Here is a 21610-nt window from a genome sequence, read left to right as displayed (position 1 = left end):
AGACCACCCCTCATATTGTCTTATGCCCAATTTCTGCCTCCAAAGAAAGAAGAAGTAAAAACTAAAAGGCAGAAATGAAATCCACAGGCAGACAGCCCGGCACCGCACCCTGGGCCTGGTAGTTAAAGATCGACCCCTGACCTAATTGGTTCTGTTATCTATAGATTACAGACATCGTATGGCAATGCACTGTGAAAATCCCTATCTTGTTTTGTTCCGATCCAATTACCGTTGCAAACAGCCCCCAGTCACGTACCCCCTGCTTGCTCAATCAATCAGGACCCTCTCACATGCACCTCCTTAGAGTTGCGAGCCCTTAAAAGGGACAGGAATTGGTTACTCCGGGAGCTCGGCTCTTGAGACTGAAGTATTGCGGATGCCCCGGCCGAAAAAACCCCTTCCTTCTGTAACTCGGTGTCTGAGGAGTTTTGTCTGCTGCTTGTCCTGCTACACTTTGAGGGGAGGGACTGTGTTTGACCTGACCATGTCTTTTTTTCTTTAGTAAGCCTTTCAGCACTGGCTACGAAGTAGTCACTGTCTTGGAAAGAAAACAGAGTTTAGAGATATCTTGGCAATCATGGGACTCTTGTTCCATTCTTTTGCTTTTCAAATGAGGATACAGAGACCCAGGGAAGGTGAGTGACTGGAATATCAGAGCCAGTTATTCAACAACCCTTTAATTCATTATTGAAGCTACTGTTAACACTGGCGGCTCTAGATGGGGCTGTGCTTCTCTAATTTTAATGTGCACAGAACCTACCTGGGGACCTTGTCAAAAATACAGTCTCTGATTCAATACATCTGGGGTAGGGCTTGGGCCTCTGCATTTCTAACCAGCTCCCCAGGGACCACATGAGCAGCAAGAATGATAACTTTTCCCCAGATCAAACATCCCAAATGCTGTGTCTTGTGTTTGTTATTTGGTCAGAGAAAGAGCACTCAGTATTTTACATGAAAATCCAAAGGAAGATTTAGGAAGTACTGGAAGAATTAGTAAGGCTACAGTAAATAGGAAAATGCAGCAATTGACAAGCTACTCAAAGTATCCTCAATTACCTAATCTCTTTTAACCAGTACTAATTCTTATGCAAAGGAACATCTGGTTAACTGTAGAACACACCTAATTATCTGGAATCTTGCAAGTAGCAAAAACAATGGGTGGCTCTGGCCCTTGGATGTTGCCCGTTATTTGTGATTTATTGTGCCCTTCTCTTGGAGAATAAAAGGCAAGATATAAATAAAGCATTTAAGTGAATTAATTTGCTACTTTTTTCATTTTGTGTTGTCACCGTTTAGCCCCGTACATGGTTTTGTAGATAAGAGGATAATTAAAACCAAGGGATAAAACACTTTGGGATTATCTGAGGATTTTCATTTTTAAATGATATTCTTATGCCCATAAAGATCAGTTCCTTTAGTAAGCTCTCCAGGTGCTTTAATACAGCAGTTAAGTCATGTGCCAGGTCAGCAGCTCCACGCTCATAAATGGATGTGCCCAGAGCAATTAATCAATTCCTGTTAAATAGTTAGTATGATTTCACATTAGGAACCATTTTGGTTGTCAAGATAAGCAATTTTGACTGTCACTTGTCAGTCTATTAATTGCAAAGGGCTCATCTTACAAATAACAAGAACTCTTCCTAATGGGCATACTCAGTTTTGTCCCCTGGGCATTACTCTGATGTGGTGCTCCCATTTAGAGATTTTTTCAGACATAAGCAGCGTTGACACCTGAGTGTCAGATAGTGGCAATGCAAGTCCTTTGGCAATTTGAGCATCCTCTGTTGTTAAACAGGGGTGATCCTGACGACCTCACAGGACACTGTGTGGATTAAATTGTGGAACATACCAGGTATGGTGGAAAAACTAATACATGCAAATTGAATGAAGGTCACATTCACCTTATGTATGACTCCTGGGTATAACAGGTCCAAGTAACTTGCCTTTAGCTCTTTAGTATGCCTTTCAAAATAACTTTTTGTTTTTCACCTCGGAGTTATCTGGGGAGTGACTGGTACAGGTGTTTATCTTTCTAAAAGTACCTGTTTGGGCTGCCCAAACCTTTCTTTATCCATGGCCTTTAGTTCCCCAATTTATCATTTCAAGAGATAAACTGGACTCAAATAAGTTACTCATGCCTGGAATTATCTATCTCTTCCCTTTCTGTCATTATCGTCACTGCCTGGCAGCAGGAAGGCCCTGTGATGTGCTAATGACAATCAGAATAACATCTCAAGAATGTTCTGTATGAACTAGAGGCTAGTTCTAGTTGAAACTGTACTTTTTGATCTATTCTTAGTTACCTTGGAGGCCAGTACATCAGCATGATTTTCATGAGAAAATGTATTTTGAGTTCCAAACAACAAATTTAGAAATGACATTCTGTGAGACTATAAATAGAAAACTAGAGATTTTCTTTCATTCAAATGGCAGAGAGCTTCAGTAACTAAAACTCTCAAGTTTTTGCTCTGCCTGGTGCCAAAGGTCTTTTTGCTTAGCAGGTGACTTACTGCATTTTTTACTAAAGCCACTCTGACTGCTTCATCATTAGAAATGTCTATCTATTTGTCTATCAAAGCAGAACTCAACTTTATCATGGCTTCACTCTGCATTGATTTGGTGTCACAAACCAGACAGTCCTTTCCCCTTCCTCAAACCCACAGTGGGCAAAGGTTGGTTGGTGGGTGGGGCAGCAGCCATTACTGCATCAAACAGACTGGGCTGTTTCATTAAGAAAAAATAATAATAATCTTCCTTTGGCATTCTCAGTTTGAGTTTTGGCAAAGAATTTTGCCTTTGAAAATTCATCAGCCACCTCTTTAGGCCTAAATTTTAGCCCAAATAAATTTGCCCAGCTGTTTCAATGAAAATGTAGAGGAACTGCAGAACAATGAATCTGGCTACTCTCTTGGAAATATTAAATGACAGGTCCACCTCCTTCTACTGAAGGCCATCTTTAATTCTTGGAAGTGATTACTTGGTGTTTGTTAAGCAGTGTTCTGAAAAATGGGAACTACCATTGCTAAATCTGCTCTAACAATATTTTTAATGCCTTTCTTCCAAGCCTCTAGTGGAAACTTTGCCCCGTTTTCCTTTCTGTTTGAGAAATGTAACAAGCACCATTTCATTTCCTAACTCTTTGTAGCCACCTTTAAAATGGGCACTTGGAATTAAAGCTGTGGCTGAACAGAGTATGTCGCTTGAGACTGCTAAGGCAATTTTGCTGATACCAGCTTTCCAAGTCCATGGGGCCTTTTGCTTTGCAGTAAGAGTTTAACGCTTATGATGGTTTAATAGATATAAAATTTTAGAAAGAAAATATTTAGAATTGCATTAACTATCATCAAATCCCTAGTTTGATGAACCACAAAACTCTGGAAGTGGAGGTGTCATTGTAATTTATTCCATATTGTTTTTGCAATGTCTCAATGTGAGTTATCAGGTACTTACATGGGAGGGATGCTGACAAGCCAAAATTCAAGGTTTAGAAATAATATAAAACTCCAGGAGGCATATGAACTAGTCATAGGGGGTAGTGTATGAATTTTCTGCCAGAATTATTTAGCATAAAGTTTTCTAGAGGCAAAGATAGGATGGTTTCTTGGAAGAGAATTGGTTCTTCCTTCTCAATAGATCTATGATTAGAATCAGAAATAAAACTGATAAATTCTAGTTTTATTCTCAGTTTCAGAAAAACCCTCCAAAGGTACTGCCAGTTCAGTGGTCTTGAGATTACAAGGTAGAAACTGAAAATCAATGGAACGATTAGAAACCTCTCAAAACCTTACCATGTGTGTGTAAAGCTGCTTGGTTAGCCACAGCCTATTGATTAGATGTTTTGTTTTGTGAAGTGGGACTCATTTAATTTCCTACTTGGTGCGTGCCAATCAATGATGATTCCCAGATAAAATTTGCATATTTCAAAGATAGACAATTTTTAAAATCTCACATTCAATCCTAAAGGATATTAAGAGCATAAGCTTGTAGATATCATGCTGCTGACAGTCTCCCCCTGCCTGTTATCTCTCCCTTAAACCCCCACATTCCCTTTCACCTCACACTCACAATGCCCAGAGAATAAGGCTTTCATCCTCTGGCAGGCTCAACAGAGCTTAAAGTGTGAACATGAGGACTAGAAATAATTATCTAAATCATATGAAGATTATAATAAGGGGCTCAACCTAATTTAATGAGGAGTGTAAACAGGAAGAGAAAACCTAAAGAGAATTATGTGGGTGACTTGAGAGGTTTAAATACAAGTCCTTAATTAGATTACACTTATTTACCTGGCCCACAAGTCAGCTCAGCATTAATTGGAAGAGATGATTAGTAATAAAATAAGATTCTGTCTGTAATCAAGTCCAACACTGCTTCCTTTCCTAAATAATGGAAGGCGTGAGCCCCAGATGTAGAATAATCTTTGAGAAATGACACAATGTTGGCTGCTGGGTTCATCTTCTTGTTTTTCTGTAAAGGGGCCTAAAAAGTCACCTGGATTCCATTCTAGTAAAATAATGCCTAAACCAGAGCTTCTGCCTCTTATTATCTATCTTTGTCTCTATGTTCTGACATTTATGGGGCATCTGAGTGAACTGCAGGGTCTTCTGGTTGTTCAGGAACAGCTTTCTGGGGCTTGCAGTTTGGTAGGATGCAGCTTGGTACTGAACAGGAAATCAGAATCCTTCACTTCTGTCAGCTTTGAACGTCTTCTTCCTGTGCCACAATTTTTCTCTGTCAAGTGCTGGTTTCACTGTGATTTTATGGGGGCCTGTCAAGCCTGGGAATGGGGGACTGAACACTACAAAGTACTCGAAAAGGCACAGAAAATGGCTCTGTGAAGCTAGGATGTAAGTTGACGAAGACCCCTTCCTGCTCACAGCTTTTGAGTTTCATCAACCTCATCAAACAATAGTGACTTTATAATTCTATTACAAAGTTCCCTTATCAACAGCTAGAAACATAATAATAATTAGCTTCCTTTCAATTACCCACATATATATATTTCCTAACAAAACATCTACTATAGCTTGTATTAGGCATACACAACAGAGAAGAAACAGAACTGACAGGAATCCTGAGGAGGCTGGGTTCAACAACTATGTTGTTAAATAATTGTGTGACTCTGGGAAAATAATTTAACTTCTCTAGGTTCAGATTAGTCAGTGTTTTTTAAGCCTGACTGAACAGTAGAATAACCTGGGTAATTTTTAAAAACCTCTGGATGCCCAGGGTCTATGCCAGACCAATGAATGAGACTCTCTTGGAAGTAAACCTTGGACATAGGTATTAGTGTGCTTGTCTCAAAAATTTGCAAGTTGAGAATCGCTGCATCCAATCTCTCAAGTGTCCTTGGTGGCTTAAACTCTGTGACACATTGCTGTACTGCCTGCATGATGAAACAGATACACAGAGTGCTCCTGAGCAGAGAGGTGGCTCACATGGCCTGCAACATTGTAATAACGATTATGATTCTCGTTTTCTCCAACTTTATCCTCTACCCAAACTCCTGCAGAGTGTCTCATATTATGTCCAGACCACATTGGCAACACAAGGGCTCAAACTTGGCTTCAAAAGTTAATAAAAGTCAACCTTCCTCTAGAGTTTTGTGACCACTTGTTAAAAATCATTTCAACTTTCAAGTAGTCTTGTTAGAGGCAGGGGACCGAAGGCATATTAAATCAGTTGGCCAATCTGACTTAAATCTTAGTGAAAAATTAACCTTGCCTTCCCCATGCAAAGACTGGCACTCTTTAACAGACGGTGGTTGCTGATTTTCCCTTTCTACAAACTGTGCGCCAGTTCGTTTGAGAGAATAAGAGGTAAAGAAGGAACAGGTTGCCACAAAACAATTATCTTGTCAGATAAAATGAGACCTCTGACCTGTGGACAACACCACCCCTTTGTCTAGACAGAAGAATCAGAATAATTGAAGGGCAAGTTTTCAAAGTGGACAAAATGCTTATTTATGTCTGGATGAATAGCTGGAACTTCCACTTGTTAAATATTTGGTAGTAATAAGAAGGTAAATTGGTTCTCATTTGGCTGATTAGACTCAGAAAGAGAGAAAGGTTTACTCTCGTAGTGACAGCTCTGAGACCATCTAGGGCAGCCATAACCTCTGAGACCGAGCCTCAGAGCCAGCTTTGTGGGCGTGGGACCAATACAGTCACGCTGTTCAGAAGGCCAGTGCTTAGGGTCCGTTGCTGTGCACTTGCTGTCTTATAATTTATAATAATTTTATTCTTCAATTTGTGTTTAGTAAATGAAGTTCAATGGGACAGTGGAGTCTTAAAGCTTCAGTCCACAGGTGGTCCCTGGTCCTACCTCCTTGCTGCCTCTCCAGGATGGGGAAGGTCAGGGTGGGTGTGTACCTTGCAGCATTTCAGGGTCATGATAAGGCAGCAGCCTTCTCTCTCTTGGGCTGGCAAAACCATGCTGTGTTTCATGGATGACTTGGCAGAAGTTCACCTGCCTTAAATACCAGCCATGTCCCAGTGTGAAGGTGGCAATCCCATGGCAGGGGTCACCCATCCCCTGAGAGTTGGGGCTGCCAGGCATCAGAAGGAAGGATTGATTTCTCTGTCCCTGCCAGGACCCTACCTTTTCATTTTGTACTGGGTTCCACAAAGTATATAGCCGACCTTGTCTAACCTGATCACCAACAGACAACTCAGTTCCACAGAGCCATGTGGGGCCTCAGAAGGGCTGTTAGATCCAGTGTCTATGTGGAAGATCTGTCTGCTTCTTCGAGTCTTTCCTTCCACTGTGAAATATTGTAATACACATATAGTATATATTTACTCTGCAATATGGAGAAATTACTTAACTATTAAGGGCCGCAGTAGGTAACTCTGTCATGTAGGAATAACAATACTACTGTTATAGACATAAAACAAGTACTTATCATAGGTAAGTACTCGGCACTGCCAGGGATGAAGTAGATGTTCCATAAATTTTAGTTGCTATTATTGTGGTTATCATTATTTGCTATAGATTCTGAAAGCAATTGCACAAGTATTTTAATAGTATGAAGGACACACATTTTAACAAACTCGTTTGGAGTCTCAGTCTCCAGAGTTCTTAGGGTCTGTCAAATGCACTACAAATTTCCAAGAGGAGAAAAAAAAAAAAAAAAAAACCCAAAAAAGGAAAGTCATACAATGAGAAGGGATCTTGGTTTTGTCCACTGTGAAAACACACCCATGGCAGCTGTTCAATTGTTGAGGTACAACAGTGTCTCACTTACTGTTTTGCTGGAGTGAGTGGATACAGGAGGTTTACTGAAAGTGGAAGTCCAAGTATGTAATGTGGTGATCTACAGACCACAGATCTCTGTCAGTGATGGGCTGGTGTCATGGACCCACCCTCCTGCCAGTGACTGTCATCAATGCCATTCACTAGAACAGAGCTGATTGCTGACTTATGCAGCCTGGCACCCCTATGGAAATATTCTAACACATCTTTGGACTCCTGGGAAGTAAAGGAAGCTGTTTCACTACTCTGTCTTTGTTATTTGTGTAAGTAGTTATTATTTTCATAAACATCTTGAGTACTAAGTGTATACTTTTAGTTTTCTCTCTAATCTTCAAAAACATCAAATAAAGAAACTATGCCTGCTTTACAGATAAGAACACTTGAGGCTCAGCTAAGTTAAATGGTTTAATCAAGACTTTTAGTTAAACAGTGAGAGAGTGAGGGTTGAGATCCGGTTCTGTCTGACTTCGAGATCATGCATCTTAATCGCAAAGCCTCTCTTTCCAGCACAGTAAGTTAGCTCTCTGTAGGAATAATACCAACAGCAGGTAGTGGCTCAGTTTTAACACCAGACAGTATTCTAAGTGCTTAACATGTATTGGCTCATTTAATTCTAGAGACAGCCATATGAAGGAAGAATTACTATCCTCATTTTACAAGTGAGGAAACTGAGGCAGTAGGAAGCTAAGTAAACTGAGTCATATAGCCTGTTAGTGACGGTCAGGCTGTAAATAAAATGTAGTGTGGCTTCAAATGCTGTGGTCAACCAGCAGGCTAAGGGGTGAGAACTTCTAGAATATTAAAATGTTAACTGAAAAAGTTAGTTGGCTTTCTAAAATAATATATAAGATATGTGCATTCAAATGAGTGTCTTTCAAAGTATTTAGTCAAAATGTTTTTGCAATTTCTTTCAGAAACTGAAGCAAATAATAGTGACGATAGTATAATATTAATAGCAGCTACATTAATTTTATATCTATTGTGTGCCCAGCACTATGCCAAGTGCTTTACCTAAGTCATCTCATTTAATGCTTATGACAGTAATACCAACCATTTATACAGCAGAATAAAATTACCGAGGCTCAGAAAATTTAAGTAATTTTATCTATGTCATAGCATTATATGATGGTTCTGGGTTAAACTTGTATTATCTAAATCCACAATCTACATTCTTCGCTTCTAAACTCCTAATACTAATACTTCATTACTAATGCTCCATTTTTAAAAGATATTTTTTAATGGTAGAAAACTTTATCTTCATGGAATAGACTGGACTTGTAAAAAACAGTATAAGTTACTTATGACTAAGCTCTAGGTTTTATGAATTTCAGGTACTTCTGATTCATTTTCCATTAAAACTACCATTTGATGAAAATACAGACTGCTTTTCTCTTGTGATCTATACATTGTCTGAAATCAGTCCCCAAAAGACAGAGGAGTGCACATTTGCACAATGGCAGCATCATGGTCAGAGTCTCCTAAGGTGACAACGTTGAGGGATGCTCTCACTTACAAGCATATTCGTGCTCCATACCTGCCACTAACTCTTAACCGTGGAAATGATGAGCAGAGGCTTATCATATGCCTACTGGGCTAACCACACGAGGCTTGTAGGCACTATTCAAGCATCCTGTGAAGGCACTGGGTGTACCACTCTACAGTGATTCTTATCCAGCAAGCCACATCCTCATTTACAGCACTTTCCTTACAGGAAGACCTTGCATGACTTTTAACACGTGGTTTCAGAGAATCTACATTGTGTGTGGATCAATCTCATACTGTGAACAGTGACTATACTGAATTGGGGACAGTTAATAATCTTGTGTGAAAAAATGCATCTCTTAAGTGAGTGAGGAAGTTGACAGATTTCCATTTCCCTTAGTTTTGTATAGGCCAAGACTAACTCATTCTTTGTTTTCCCAAGCCTTGCTGGAGGTTGCAAATAGCATCATTTTTCTTTCTAAAATATAGTTCAGAACTGATTTTAATTTAATATATAGCTCAGAATTATATTTCATAGAAAAGAAGTGTTAAAATAGCTCAGTCAGTCATTCTTGGTAAAGAAATTACTGCAGTGGCGGGGGTGCGAGGCAGGGAAAGGGGAAGAGGAGAGAGACAGGGAAGGGAGAGGTGAGAAAAGAGAAGAAAGAGGTGGCTTTATTGCACATTTTTCGACTGCCATTCATGTGAGGTGACTTCCCTTGTGGTCTGGAGTATGCTTCTTTAAGCAAAATTTCTTCTCCAGACTTAAAAACTCCATGACACACCTAAGATCAGCCATCTCCTGCTCCACCCTCAGCTGGTTTTCTCTCTTTTAACAGTTAGAAGCAAGCTTGTTAGACAATAGCGTCTAGAATTTTCATAATACATGCTAGACAAATTCTGTCAGTTAACTAGGAAGTGGCCCATGATGAAAGGTGAAATTTAAAAGCAACAACTCTTAGAAGTAACATTTGCATATTTCCTAAAGTCTCCCCAACTCAAAAAAATGCTTTTTATGTGGACTCTTCTATTGAGAACGTTATTGAGCACAGCTGCTTGGAGAAAAAGCACTTAATTTGGATGGCAATATTTCTCTTAGAACAAGGAAAGAAATAGGCGGAGTTAACCATTTCTACTTTGAATTAAGAGAAATGCTAGTTACCAACAGAACAAAACAGAAGTCTAAAGGCAACACATTCTCACCAAAGGGGTAAAAAAAGGAGTTAGAAAAATATGCCTTAATAGATGAGACCCAGAAAATAACATAATAAACAGTGAGTAACTATAGAAAGCTATTTTAAAATAATTAATAATAAGGGTCACTGTGTCTGTAATTATTTAAAAGTCACTAATTACTTTAAAAATCCCAGGAGGAAATTTTTCTTTTCCCCATTTTGTAGAGGAAGGGCTGAGACACACAGGGGCAGGCCACTCAGAGCAGGTCACCTCGTCAGACCGTGGCAGAGTAGAGATTAGGCCCAAAGACTAAATGTCAGGCTCTTAACCACCCCTTTTCAGGACTTGAGACTTGAGATAGCACTTGGGAGCAACTGAATGGCTTTCTGATTACCATGGCTTTGTTGGAATGGCCGCCTCCTTGGAACTCAATGGTCCCAAAAGCATCGGTAGGGCTGAGTTGAGTGTGTTTGCTGATGGACCACTTTTCAGACTGGATGTCATTTCGGGACAGGCGACTTTCATTTTTCTCATTCTGAAGCACAGAGATACTGGGGGTGAGGCCAACATGTTGGCCTATCAGACGCCCACAGCAACACCTGTAACAGAAGAGGTTAAAGTGAACCCCTGGTATTAGTCAGTATTGGGATACACACTTCAGGCAACCAGCTGGAGAATTCTCAAGTCTGTGCCAACACCTGTCAGTCAATTCTCAGGGAGAATTCCACCATATGGCTAAATCAGGCATTGGTAAACTCAGGCTTTCCATGATATACGTATCTTTTCTTTTCTCCCCTCTACCCATTTTCCTTTAGCTGTATAAGCTGTCATCTGTCTCCTGCCCTTCTCCATCCACCTCTTTTGTACCTGGCATTTTGTTCAGGATTGGACACCTGCAAACAAAAGTTCTCTGGATTTTTCTACTTCACACTCTGCCCATCTATCAAATCTATCAAAGCACGAAGGCCTCTGAAGAGCTTTGAGGCGGAGAAGTTTCCTATGCACATTTAAATGAGGAATCTCACTTATATGTGTGTCACAACTGAACATGTCTCTTCCCAATAGACATTTGCTGTCAAATATCCAATTCTGAGAATAAAAATCTGCAGGCTTAAGTGTTCTTGATGAAACAATGAAAAAATATTCATGAGATATTTGAAAACTTAAACTTTGCTCTATCATGAAAATGTCCTTCATACATTACTACCACTACTTTTATGACTACCAGTAATAATAGTTACAATACATAGCTGCCATTTATTAAAAACTAACAATTTAAGGCCGGGCGCGGTGGCTCAAGCCTGTAATCCCAGCATTTTGGGAGGCCGAGACGGGCGGATCACGAGGTCAGGAGATGGAGACCATCCTGGCTAACACAGTGAAACCCCGTCTCTACTAAAAAAAAAAAGTACAAAAAACTAGCCCAGCGAGGTGGCGGGCGCCTGTAATCCCAGCTACTCGGGAGGCTGAGGCAGGAGAATGGCGTAAACCCGGGAGGCGGAGCTTGCAGTGAGCTGAGATCCGGCCACTGCACTCCAGCTAGCAATTTAGCATCCATTGTATAGATGAAATATTGTCATTTTGAAGGTTAGGTAATTTGTGCAAGGTTACACAGACAGTCTCTGAGACTCTGCAGTCTATATTTCAAACTGATTTCTTAAATTGCCCATTCATAAAGGCATTTCAGACATATATACGCTACTTTATCCCAAATGCTTTTTATCTCATATATTGTTGATCCTAAGGAAGGTAAATAGGGTGCTAACAACGTGCTTAAATGGGAATCTGAAGGCCTACAGTTTAGTTAGGAATCTGCTAGGAGTCTTTTATTTAAGTCTCTTTCTTTTTTTCCTCTTGCAGAACATGTTGGTACAAAGTAAGCATTTGGAAGAAGTACTTAAAAGGAAAAACCAATAACCGTAACAAAAAACATAATCCACTATTATATATGGTGATTAATTCCTTCCACAATGGTATATATGTTTTTCTTTACAGGCTTTTACATTAATAATTAATTATAGGCCTGACATATATAGTGTGTGGAAATAAGACTGCTTCAAAGGTGTCCAAAAACAATATAAAAGATATTTAATTTGACAGTGTTTCCCTTGCAACAGGTCATGATTACTCTTGTAGGTTTTTTGTATAATTACTTCATGTTCTCAACACATTATAGACAGCGAGATTACCTATGGGGGTCTTTGGTGCTGGGTATGATGTGGACACATTCTCTTTTATAAAATGCTCTTTCTATCCAGGATTTCTGAGCCTGAAAAAGAAAACAAAAAAAAAAGAAAAAAAAAGGAAAGGTGAACATACTGTGAAATATTTTTAACTGGAAAGCAAAATTTCATAATCATATGAGACTAATATATCACAAATTGAATTGAAATTGTGGTTATTTCACACATAAACATAACAAAATCAATTACTCCCCGTACCTGCTGATTAGGTTATTTAACATCACAATACTGAGACTTAAAGGAACTGACCATAATAAAAAAAAGTTAGCAATGGAATCATATACAAATTCAGAATAGAAAGACAATGCTATTTGCAGAGAAAATAAATTTGGAGGGATAGAATAGTGTGTTTGTAACCTTACAGAAAACAAGTATACAGTAGTAGGAAGAAATGCATCTAAATAAGTATAAGGTTTTCACGGCTGACACTTCCATTAGATTTTCCTTGTAGAAGGAAAGAAAAATGGCAAGAGAATTGCATAACTCAAAAGTCCTAATGTATCACTATGTTTTTTCTAATTAGCAGTCAGTGCTAAGTATGGGGCGGGGGCAGGGAGGGGAGGAAATAAAAGCATGAGGAAGATAAATGTTTTTATCATAGTCCAAAATTTTACAGGTAATGCCTTTGGAAAAAAGTAAGGTAGCACCATTTTTTAATGCACCCTACATGTCCTTCAGCAGAGCACATACAGCTTCTTAGAATGGGCACTGTTGGGTCCGTCCACCCAGAAGTCCTGCCACTGAGATTGGGTTCCCATATGGACAAAGGATGTTCCGGAAAACTGTACAATCTCTATTCCAAAGCAGTTGTCCATCCTGCATCCCTTCATGGTTTTCTTTACCAGTATTTGCAATAGCAGAGGAGTCTCCCGTGAAATTCAACAAGCTGCTCAGAAGATTCCTTCTCTAAGCCTTTAAGATGGAAGTTGCTAGAGCAACCTGTAATGTTATTTCTACATGGCATCATCTTCTCTCTAATGCAGCATCAGTACTAAATTCACACTCTTATATACAGGACTAAAGCACAACTGAGCTGTTGATTTGACCTGTCTCGATGCTGTTAACTCTTATAAGCCCCCATGGGTTGAACGGTAATTAATCTTGACTCTGCCAATGACTCAGATGTCTATAAGCTGTGCTAAATTCTGATTGGTCCTCAGTAGTTCAGTCTTGTACCTCCCTCCTCTCTCACAAGGGAAGTCTAGGCAAGCATGTGGCACTGAAGGCAGTAATTGCCTAATACTCATGACAATGCACATTTTACAAGGAGCAACATGAGCCATGGTTGAGGGGCACAAACAAACTGCATCCTGTTTCAGTAATGGTCACTATCACGTGGAATAATTTCTGGGTGTTCATGCATTGTCCACATGAAAAGGAATACCCACCCTGCCTCAGAGACCCTCAGGTCCAGAGGGGCCTCTGCATTCTCACATGACAAAGGTAACATTTGCAGTTTTGTCTTTCAGCTAAACATGAAAAATTCCCAATGTCTAATCTCAAATATTTTTCTTTTCAAACAGGTAGAAAAGGCTAGTGGCTACCTCTTTGTAACAAAAATGAGCTTAGCAGCATAGACAGCCAGTCTTTATCTTTGTAAAAACCTGTTCGCCAAACTATTCATAGGCCATGATTTTTCTCTAGACACTGAATACTTTCATTGATAATATCTCTTGGCCGAAAGAGGGTAAAACGTTCTTCACTGGACATTTGAAACCAACTTTTCCTACACTTTAGAGAGCAGAAAAAAGAGAATTTACTTTCCTTCTCTTTTTGTGTTCAACTTTGGCCAGTATTCAGAAAGCTCTTTTGTGGGAGAGCATTTGGGAATTTTAGAGAGTGCTGACCAATGCTCACTGAGAAAAAGTGGGACAAGCCTTGCCGTGGGTAGAGCATGAGGTCTGCATTTAGAAAAAGTGGTGTGAGTGGGACTCTGTGACCCAGAGAAAGTTACATGATTTCTTTGATCCTCAGTTTTCCTCATCTATAAAATGGAGACAGAAGCAATACCTGAAATACAGCATTGCTATGATGATTTTGGGAGTACCATGCTTTGCTCCAAGAAGAGAGACCTGTCCAGGGTTGATTCTGGTACTAAAAGTTCAGGTGAAGGTTCAGATGAGGGGACTATGAAATTACTCTAGGAGACCCAACCTAAATTGGTCTCCCTTTGTGTTGGGGATGATAGGAACCCACAAGCCCTGGCTGGCCACTAACAAGGTAGATAGGAAGGTTATTTAACATTTTGGAACCTCTTCTATATCACATGGATAATTCCAGCTACTTTAAAGAGTTGTTAGGATAATCAAACCAGATGATTCAGATACAGTACCTGGCATATGTAGTAGGAGCTCAACAGGTAATAACAATGAACAACATTCAGTAAGCGTGCATCATGTGCTTGGCCTTGTGCCAAATATATTAATACATTGTCTCCCTGGATCCCATAAGGACTCTGTGAGGCAAGTACTACTTTTATATCCATTTTACCAATGAAGAAATTGAGGCAGAGAGATGCAGCAATAAATTCTAAAGCCAGGACTTGAACTTGAACAGTGTGGCTTCAGAGTTCACACTCTTACCCACTCTGCTAAATTGCCATGAAAACATTAGATGTTATGGATATGACATACCCTTGTTACAGGTATGCCCAGGAGTATCCTGGCATTCGGACAGAGCTGGCTCCCAGAGACAGGTCTTGGAACCAGTTCATCCTGCATCTTTCCCTTTCTCATTCCCCTCTTCTAGTCCTCACATGTGCAAGAATGAATACTCTGCTATGTCTTCTTCCTTTCTCCTTGGGGTAAAGGATGAAGGTGGGACATTAGGAAGACACCAGAACTCAAGAAATGGCTATACAGCAAAGAAATGTAAGCACAAGACCCCTCATTTAAGAATCTGTGCTCCAAAGACAAATGGATTAGACTTTTCAAGGACACCTTCTTTATTTCTCTTGCTCATGGATCCCATTGTTAGCCTGGAAAGCACTGGAAGTTTTAGTCAGATGATGGGTGGTAAGCATTCCTACATATGGATTGCCAGCCAGTTAGCGTTTCAGTAAAAAAATAATTTAATTCATGTGTAGTTTTGCTACTTAATTACCTTCTCAAAGGTGAAATGCTACATCATTGTTAGCGAAAAGATTGAGAATCATTTTTATTTCTTATTATTAGCAGATTAATCATTTCCCTTGCAAAGGCACAGAAAATTGGGAATAAAACAAAAGAGAAACAGAACATTAAGAAATTTCTCCATCATTCATAATTAAATTGGATTTTTTCATTAAGTATAATACACAATAGAAAGAAAGCAGGTACAACACATGAGTTAGGAATTCTACAAAGTATCATGCATAATTACTATATTGTGAGCTTCGCTTTATCATGCTTTTATTCAGGTCTTTAGTGTGAACATTGAACATCAGGTATTAGATTTTTAAATTTATTTTATTGGAGAGGGCATTTTGACGTTTAATCCTGGTTTAACTTGTTTCCTAAACAAATTCCTTTTCATTGTTTGAAGGTTTTGAACTACTGTATAGGAAGCTTTACATTTTGCTTCAATATCCAACTCAGTTATCTCAGAATAGTTATCCTCAACGTTAGAAAGCATGAAATAGTTTTGATGTGCTATGTTTCTAGCTGACCCTTCAATTCTCTTTTAATACAAAACTTTAACAGACATCATGTCTTAAAATATTTTCTTTTTAAATATGCTTTGGAAGTCTCATGTACGCTTAGAAAAGATGCCTTCTATGGCCCCCAGAAAACCTCTCTGTATATTCTTTTCTAAAGGTAGAATGCACATAACCATGACTGAGTTTGTGAAGGACTGGCTATTTTCTTTCTTGTCTTTCTGCATCATCAGTCATGTGTGATGTGTAACAGGGAAGTGTTTTTCAAAGGCTAATAATTAAAAGACATCATATTCAAAACAGAAATGAGGACGCTCACATTGAACAAAGTGTAATGATTACCCTCAAAGAATAAAGCAACTACTAATTTTGAAAGGTAAATACACAGTCAATACAACATCAAAATAATGGAAACAAAAGTCTGTAAATATTGCTTTAAGAAAATTAAGTCATTTCATTTAAGCAGGATTCAATGGTTTTCACAAAGTCTTCGCTACAAATGTTAGTCCTCAAACTACTTTGAATCTTCTTACTATGTACTCCCCACCAGCTATTGAATCAAGTTCTCCAGGCAGGAAGATTTACAAGCACATACACACAGGGTATATTAAACTCATTTCCAAAAAACCTTAGAACGTGCTGTTGCAATCTCTTCTTCAGCAGGGAAGCTTAACAGAAGGACAACCACTCAGACCAGTAATTGCAAGATTAGGAAAGAGTTCACTAACTTTATAGGAACAAATTACAAGAGAAGCTTCACAATGCTTCTCATTTGTCACCCTCTCGTTTCAAATGTATATCCTGTCTTCATCAAAAAAAACATCCCCAACCCAAAGGTACTAAATTCATATGTTCATTTTGCCCTTTCCCTCCACGCCTCCCTGGGTGTGGATCTTTGGTCTTCCTCTAGGTCCCCAGATCCAATATTAAGAAGTTGAACAAGAGAAAAGTTAGCCGAAATCATTTTACCTGAGCACTGACTCTGGGTGCTGGCAAAAGCAGTCCCCGGAGCAGCTCCTGTTGCTTTCATTTTGCTGCAGCTAGGGGCTGGTCATTCCGTTAATAATGCTCTTATGACCGCCCACTGGAAAAAAAAAGTCACTTGTTCGGCTCTTCCCCCAAGAGACGTTTCAAGTAAGCAATGAACTTGGGCAGATTAGCCCCTTGGAATGTGCTGCTTCGGGATTAGCCTCACTAAGAATCCCATGGACATTCCCTCCCAGCCCTCAAACACTGCTTGATTTGAACATCTAATCTGACGCCAGAAGAAAAACAAATCCCTGGAGAGATCGGATTTAACTGGCACAGGTCCTAACAGGCTCCCCCGCCTACCCCTCCCTTTTTCTTTTTCCATTTTCAGAGAGAAAGCTTGTGAAAATGTGATAAGGTGTTCTGAGTTCTGAAAGTTCAACTTTGGAAAGCAAATCCTTCTAAAGAAACAGTGTATGAATGATCTGAGTGGTTGGAGCACACAAGAGGCATTGTTCCACCATCCCCAAAGAATGGAATGATAGCATTTCTTTAAAGAGAAACTGCTAAAATCTCTGAGCGTTTCAACAGAATATTTTGGTCCCTGAACATGAGCCTGAGAAGAATGAAGTTGGAGTTTGTCGGAGACCTTCGAGAACTTCTAAAATGTCAATAATAAAACTTGTCTGATCATACTTCTTATTCTCCTGCCCCTCTAGCAATTGCAAATGTATGATTAGAAACCTACAGTCCTGCTTCCTTATCAAAAAAGAGGTGAGCTGTGACCATGGTAGCTTATGGATGCAGATCAAAAGCTGTGATGCCATGATATGTTTATTTGGGGTGGCCCAATGGAGAGATTCCAGCTGGTATTCAGTCACATAGAAAGGGCTTTTTCATATATCATCCAAGAGTGAATATTTTAGATAATAGCATTCTTGACTGGATAAGTGAACAAACCGGAGGAGAAAAGAACTTAAATTTCTAGAAGGCAAAAATACTTTTTAAAAAGTGAATATATGAGCACTTCATCTCCAAAGGACTTTTCTCTTCCCAAACACAGACGTAATTGCTAAGAGATGGCATTGTTCCCTTTTCTTGTGGACGGTAAATCTATGAGGGCAATGGGGCTTTGGTTTTCATTTTTCCATAATCCTCTGTCAAAACACCTAGTACGTGTCATTTGGACACTCAATAAGCATAATACTGGGAACCGAATGACTTATTTCAAACTTGAATTAGGTCCTGAGCCATCTTTTTGGCCCTCTGCTCTTTCTAGGATTGATCTTCTTCAAACTCCCACGTTTTCTGGTCTGTCACTTGCAAGTTTTCCCCAGAGAAAGAAACAATAAACTACCTAGTGACTTTCAGCTGGGGAAACATTATGATAAATAAGAACCAAATGAAACATCAGACTGAGTTTAACACATGATGGAGGAAGTCCCTTTGCCTGTCTTCAGGAGTTGGCTACAGAATAGCACGTGGTGACAGCCTTAATGACATATATACCCTTCCTTCTCTGCAGCTGTAACACTCCTAAGCACTTATCCCAAAGGAATCATCAGAGATGTGAGCACACAGAGATGTTCACTGCAGTGTTATTTATAATACAGAAAAAGTGGAAACAAATGAAGTCTATCAATAGGAGAGGAATCAAACAAACAGTGTTTCATGCCATTTGGTGATCTTAATCAGGTTTCAAAAGACTGCTTAATTACCTAGAGAAATAAACATTTTCATGTTGTTATGTGAAAAAGCAGGCCATAAAATATTAAGGGCAGAAAAACTATAAATTTTAAATAGATACAGAGGTCATAGGTCGGAAACATTTTTAAGGTGGTAACTATGTAGCTAATTTTTATTTTATTCCTTTTGCCTTTCCATGTTTTCCAAAGTTTTCTTCTGTAATCATATGTTTATAGTCAGAAACTATATTTTATATAGTCAGAAAATACTTTTTCAACTGTCAAGCTTGACCATATGATAATAGGAGGTTATTGGGGATGAGTATCTCAGGAAGAGATGAAGCAAGGAGAATTAAGTAAAAAGATAGAGGGATTCAGTGGGGACGATTTGGAAAAGAAAGTTTTACAATGTAGAGGGTGAGTTTTCTAGAGAAACAAAGGGAGAAGAGGAGGGAAGTGGGGAAATGAGAAGCGGGGAGCTGGGTGGGTGGGCAGGCAAACACCTGAAAGATACACCAAGCTGGTAGGCTGTAGTGGGTCTGTGAGACTAAATAAATTGATTGTAGATAATCTTCCTAATGTAAGAAATATTTTAACAATTCAGCTTTCTCAACTTCCTTCTTCACTAGATACTACTCCAACCCTTCATCTGAATTACTTTAAACACCAAGTTACATATATACGGAGTCTTTAAATATTGCTTGTGCACTTTTTTACCCTATTCTCTGCAGTCTTACTTGTTTTTGTTTTGTTTTCCCTTTATAAAGATAAATAACTATTCAATAGAGAATAGAATAAGAGGAGCCTTCCACGAACTTTACACCAAAGACAAAAATATTGCTGCCAGAACCCTGGGCATTTTACTCAAGTAAAAAAGGAAGTCCCAGGTGAGCACAGCAACTATTTCATGTGAGGTTGTAGATTATCTTTAGGATCCTTTGATTTAAGAAGGTAATTAGCTCCAAAGAGACTTGTAGCTCTAGGCCACACCATCCATATAGATCTGTATAAATTCTTGTGCATCACCTGACAGTGCAACTCCCAACAGGGTATATTATCAACCTGTTTCAGATGTAGTTTAGAGTGAATATAATTTCAATACTAACAAGAGAAAACCCCAAGTGTAAGGTTTACTGTGCTTCTTCCTCACTCCTTTCTTTATGCAATGGCAGATACCTTATTCTTCCCATTCATCGTTAAAGAAAAATCCCACCTGAAGATAAAATACTAAAAAGTTTCTACTGGTGCACAACTCCATTTTGAAAAAGTAAAATCAGATTTTCTACCAGCAGTAACTAGATTGTAACATGGAAATGCGTATTTCATTATTATAAAGATGTCCAAAGCAGTATTTTTCTGGGATGTTCACATTTGACAACTGCATCGACTAAAGAGCCTGATACAAAGTAGTGATCAGCAAATGTTTTCTGCTAAGGGCCAGATGGTACATATTTTAGGCTCTTTGAGGGTGATACAGTCTCTGTAGTAATACTCAACTCTTGTTGTAGCATAAAAACTCCCATAAACAACAAGTAAACAAATGATCATGGTTTTGTTCCAATAAAACAGGTAGTAGGCTGGAACTGGTCCCAGTCAACTCTTGGTACAGAAAAAAGGGGTGTGAATGGTGAGGTGTCAAGAAGGAAGGAGTAGTAGTGGTTTTAAAAGACGGGCTTTCATGGCACCATCACTAGTTTGCCTTTGCTCTTTCTCAAGCGTATCAGGCAAGATCTCCTTGCGGGGACTTTGTTCCTGTCATTCCTGTACCTGGATAGAGCCATCCTCAGCATCCTCAGATATGCCACAGTTCACCCTCTCAACACACCTGGACTGCTCAGAGGTCTTTCTTGACCATCATATCTAAAGGTACACGGTGTCATTATTTATTCCTTTGCTTCCCTCTATTTTCCTCAGAGTCCCTCACATTACCTGCCATTATGCTGTGTTTTTGTGTGTTTGTTTTTCGTCTGTGTCCCCTACTAGAATGTAAGTTCCTGAGGGCAGTGATTTTGTAACTGATGACGAGATAAGTGAACAAATTAGGGGAGAAAAGAGCTCAGTGATATTGATCTGATGTTGCCCCAGCTGATGTGGCCCCAGCACCTAGAATTGTGGCACATGGTTAGCACATAGAGGATGTAGGCAAATCATCTGATTTCCTTGCACATTAATTCTTCATTGGAAAACGATGCCATCAGGTTGACCAGTGTTTCCTAAAGAAGGATTTTAGGGCGGTACCCAGATGGTACCGCCCTAAAAATGCCCAGATAAGCATTTTTCTTTTGATAGTTAGGTTTATGTTAATATATAATATAGAAGGAATGGCTAAACCTACAAATTTAACAAATACTAGTGCTTGAAGATATCATTTTTTTCTTTTTGGAGTTTTGAAAAAATGAGCCCATCAAAAATATTTAACAAACTAGAGTAAAAATGATTTGTGGATAAGAGAAAATCATGATGGTGTCACAACAGTGACCAAAGTTTGAGTAACACACAGGACCAAGCGCTCTTAAATGTCCCTCAGGCTCCTTGCTTTTATTCTAATGCTTGGAAATAAGTGTATTGTGTTCTCTAACATTTAGGGTTGCCATTTACCTACAAAGTTAATGGCAGAGGACCATGACAAAGCCAGCTGCCTCCAGAGAACACTGCCATCAGTGTGTTCTTTCCAAAACGATCAATGGTGCCATCCCCTGATCAATACCCGTCAGTGGCTCTCCATCCCCAGCATGGTCAGCTCAGCATCTAAAGTCTGGCTCTGGCTCTGGAAGTATCTTTCTTCAAATTTCTTCATTTCTGCATAAATCTTTGTACACTTTATGCTTCAGCAAGCCAAATTATTGATTATTCCCCTCATGAACCATGTTGTTCTAGGTTTCTCAAACTTTGAATATGTTGTCCCTTCATCTGAAATGCTAGGTTCTTCCTTCTCTACTTGACCAATGCCTCTGCATTCTTTAAAACTCTGCCTGAAACATTGTATTCCTTGATGGGCTTAGCTGACCACTGCCAGAGTGAATCACCATGACCATTGTTCCTCTTTCCTCTTTTGGTCACACTTCCATTAGGGGAAGAGTCACATGATATAATACTTATTTTCATTCCAACATGTATAATCATCCTTTGCCAGTTTCCATTGCAAATCTACAGTATTCTAGGTCTAG

The 21610-nt window shown here is 39.3% G+C and overlaps 1 protein-coding gene across 4 annotated transcripts in view; it reads right to left on the bottom strand.

The window, feature by feature from the left end:
* Positions 1-16986, bottom strand: part of TRPM3 (transient receptor potential cation channel subfamily M member 3) — a 332704-nt gene extending 315718 nt beyond the window's left edge. For 3 of the 4 annotated variants that reach the window (XM_033237115.1, XM_033237113.1, XM_033237114.1), the window contains exons 1-3: positions 16759-16815; positions 12102-12181; positions 10307-10511 (exon numbers count right to left, since the gene is read on the bottom strand). In XM_033237115.1, the coding sequence (XP_033093006.1) occupies positions 10307-10309 (3 nt within the window). In that variant the 5' untranslated portion in view covers positions 10310-10511; positions 12102-12181; positions 16759-16815. Of the gene's footprint in view, positions 1-10306; positions 10512-12101; positions 12182-16758 lie in introns of all 4 variants that reach the window. The other variant, XM_033237111.1, reaches the window with a different exon arrangement.
* Between the last annotated feature and the right edge of the window lie 4624 nt (positions 16987-21610).

The sequence above is a fragment of the Trachypithecus francoisi genome, unplaced genomic scaffold, assembly GCF_009764315.1.
Source record: "Trachypithecus francoisi isolate TF-2019V2 unplaced genomic scaffold, Tfra_2.0 Lachesis_group16, whole genome shotgun sequence".
Taxonomy (NCBI): domain Eukaryota; kingdom Metazoa; phylum Chordata; class Mammalia; order Primates; family Cercopithecidae; genus Trachypithecus; species Trachypithecus francoisi.
Note: the sequence above shows the minus strand (reverse complement) of the source record. Positions and strands in the feature narration are given on the sequence as shown.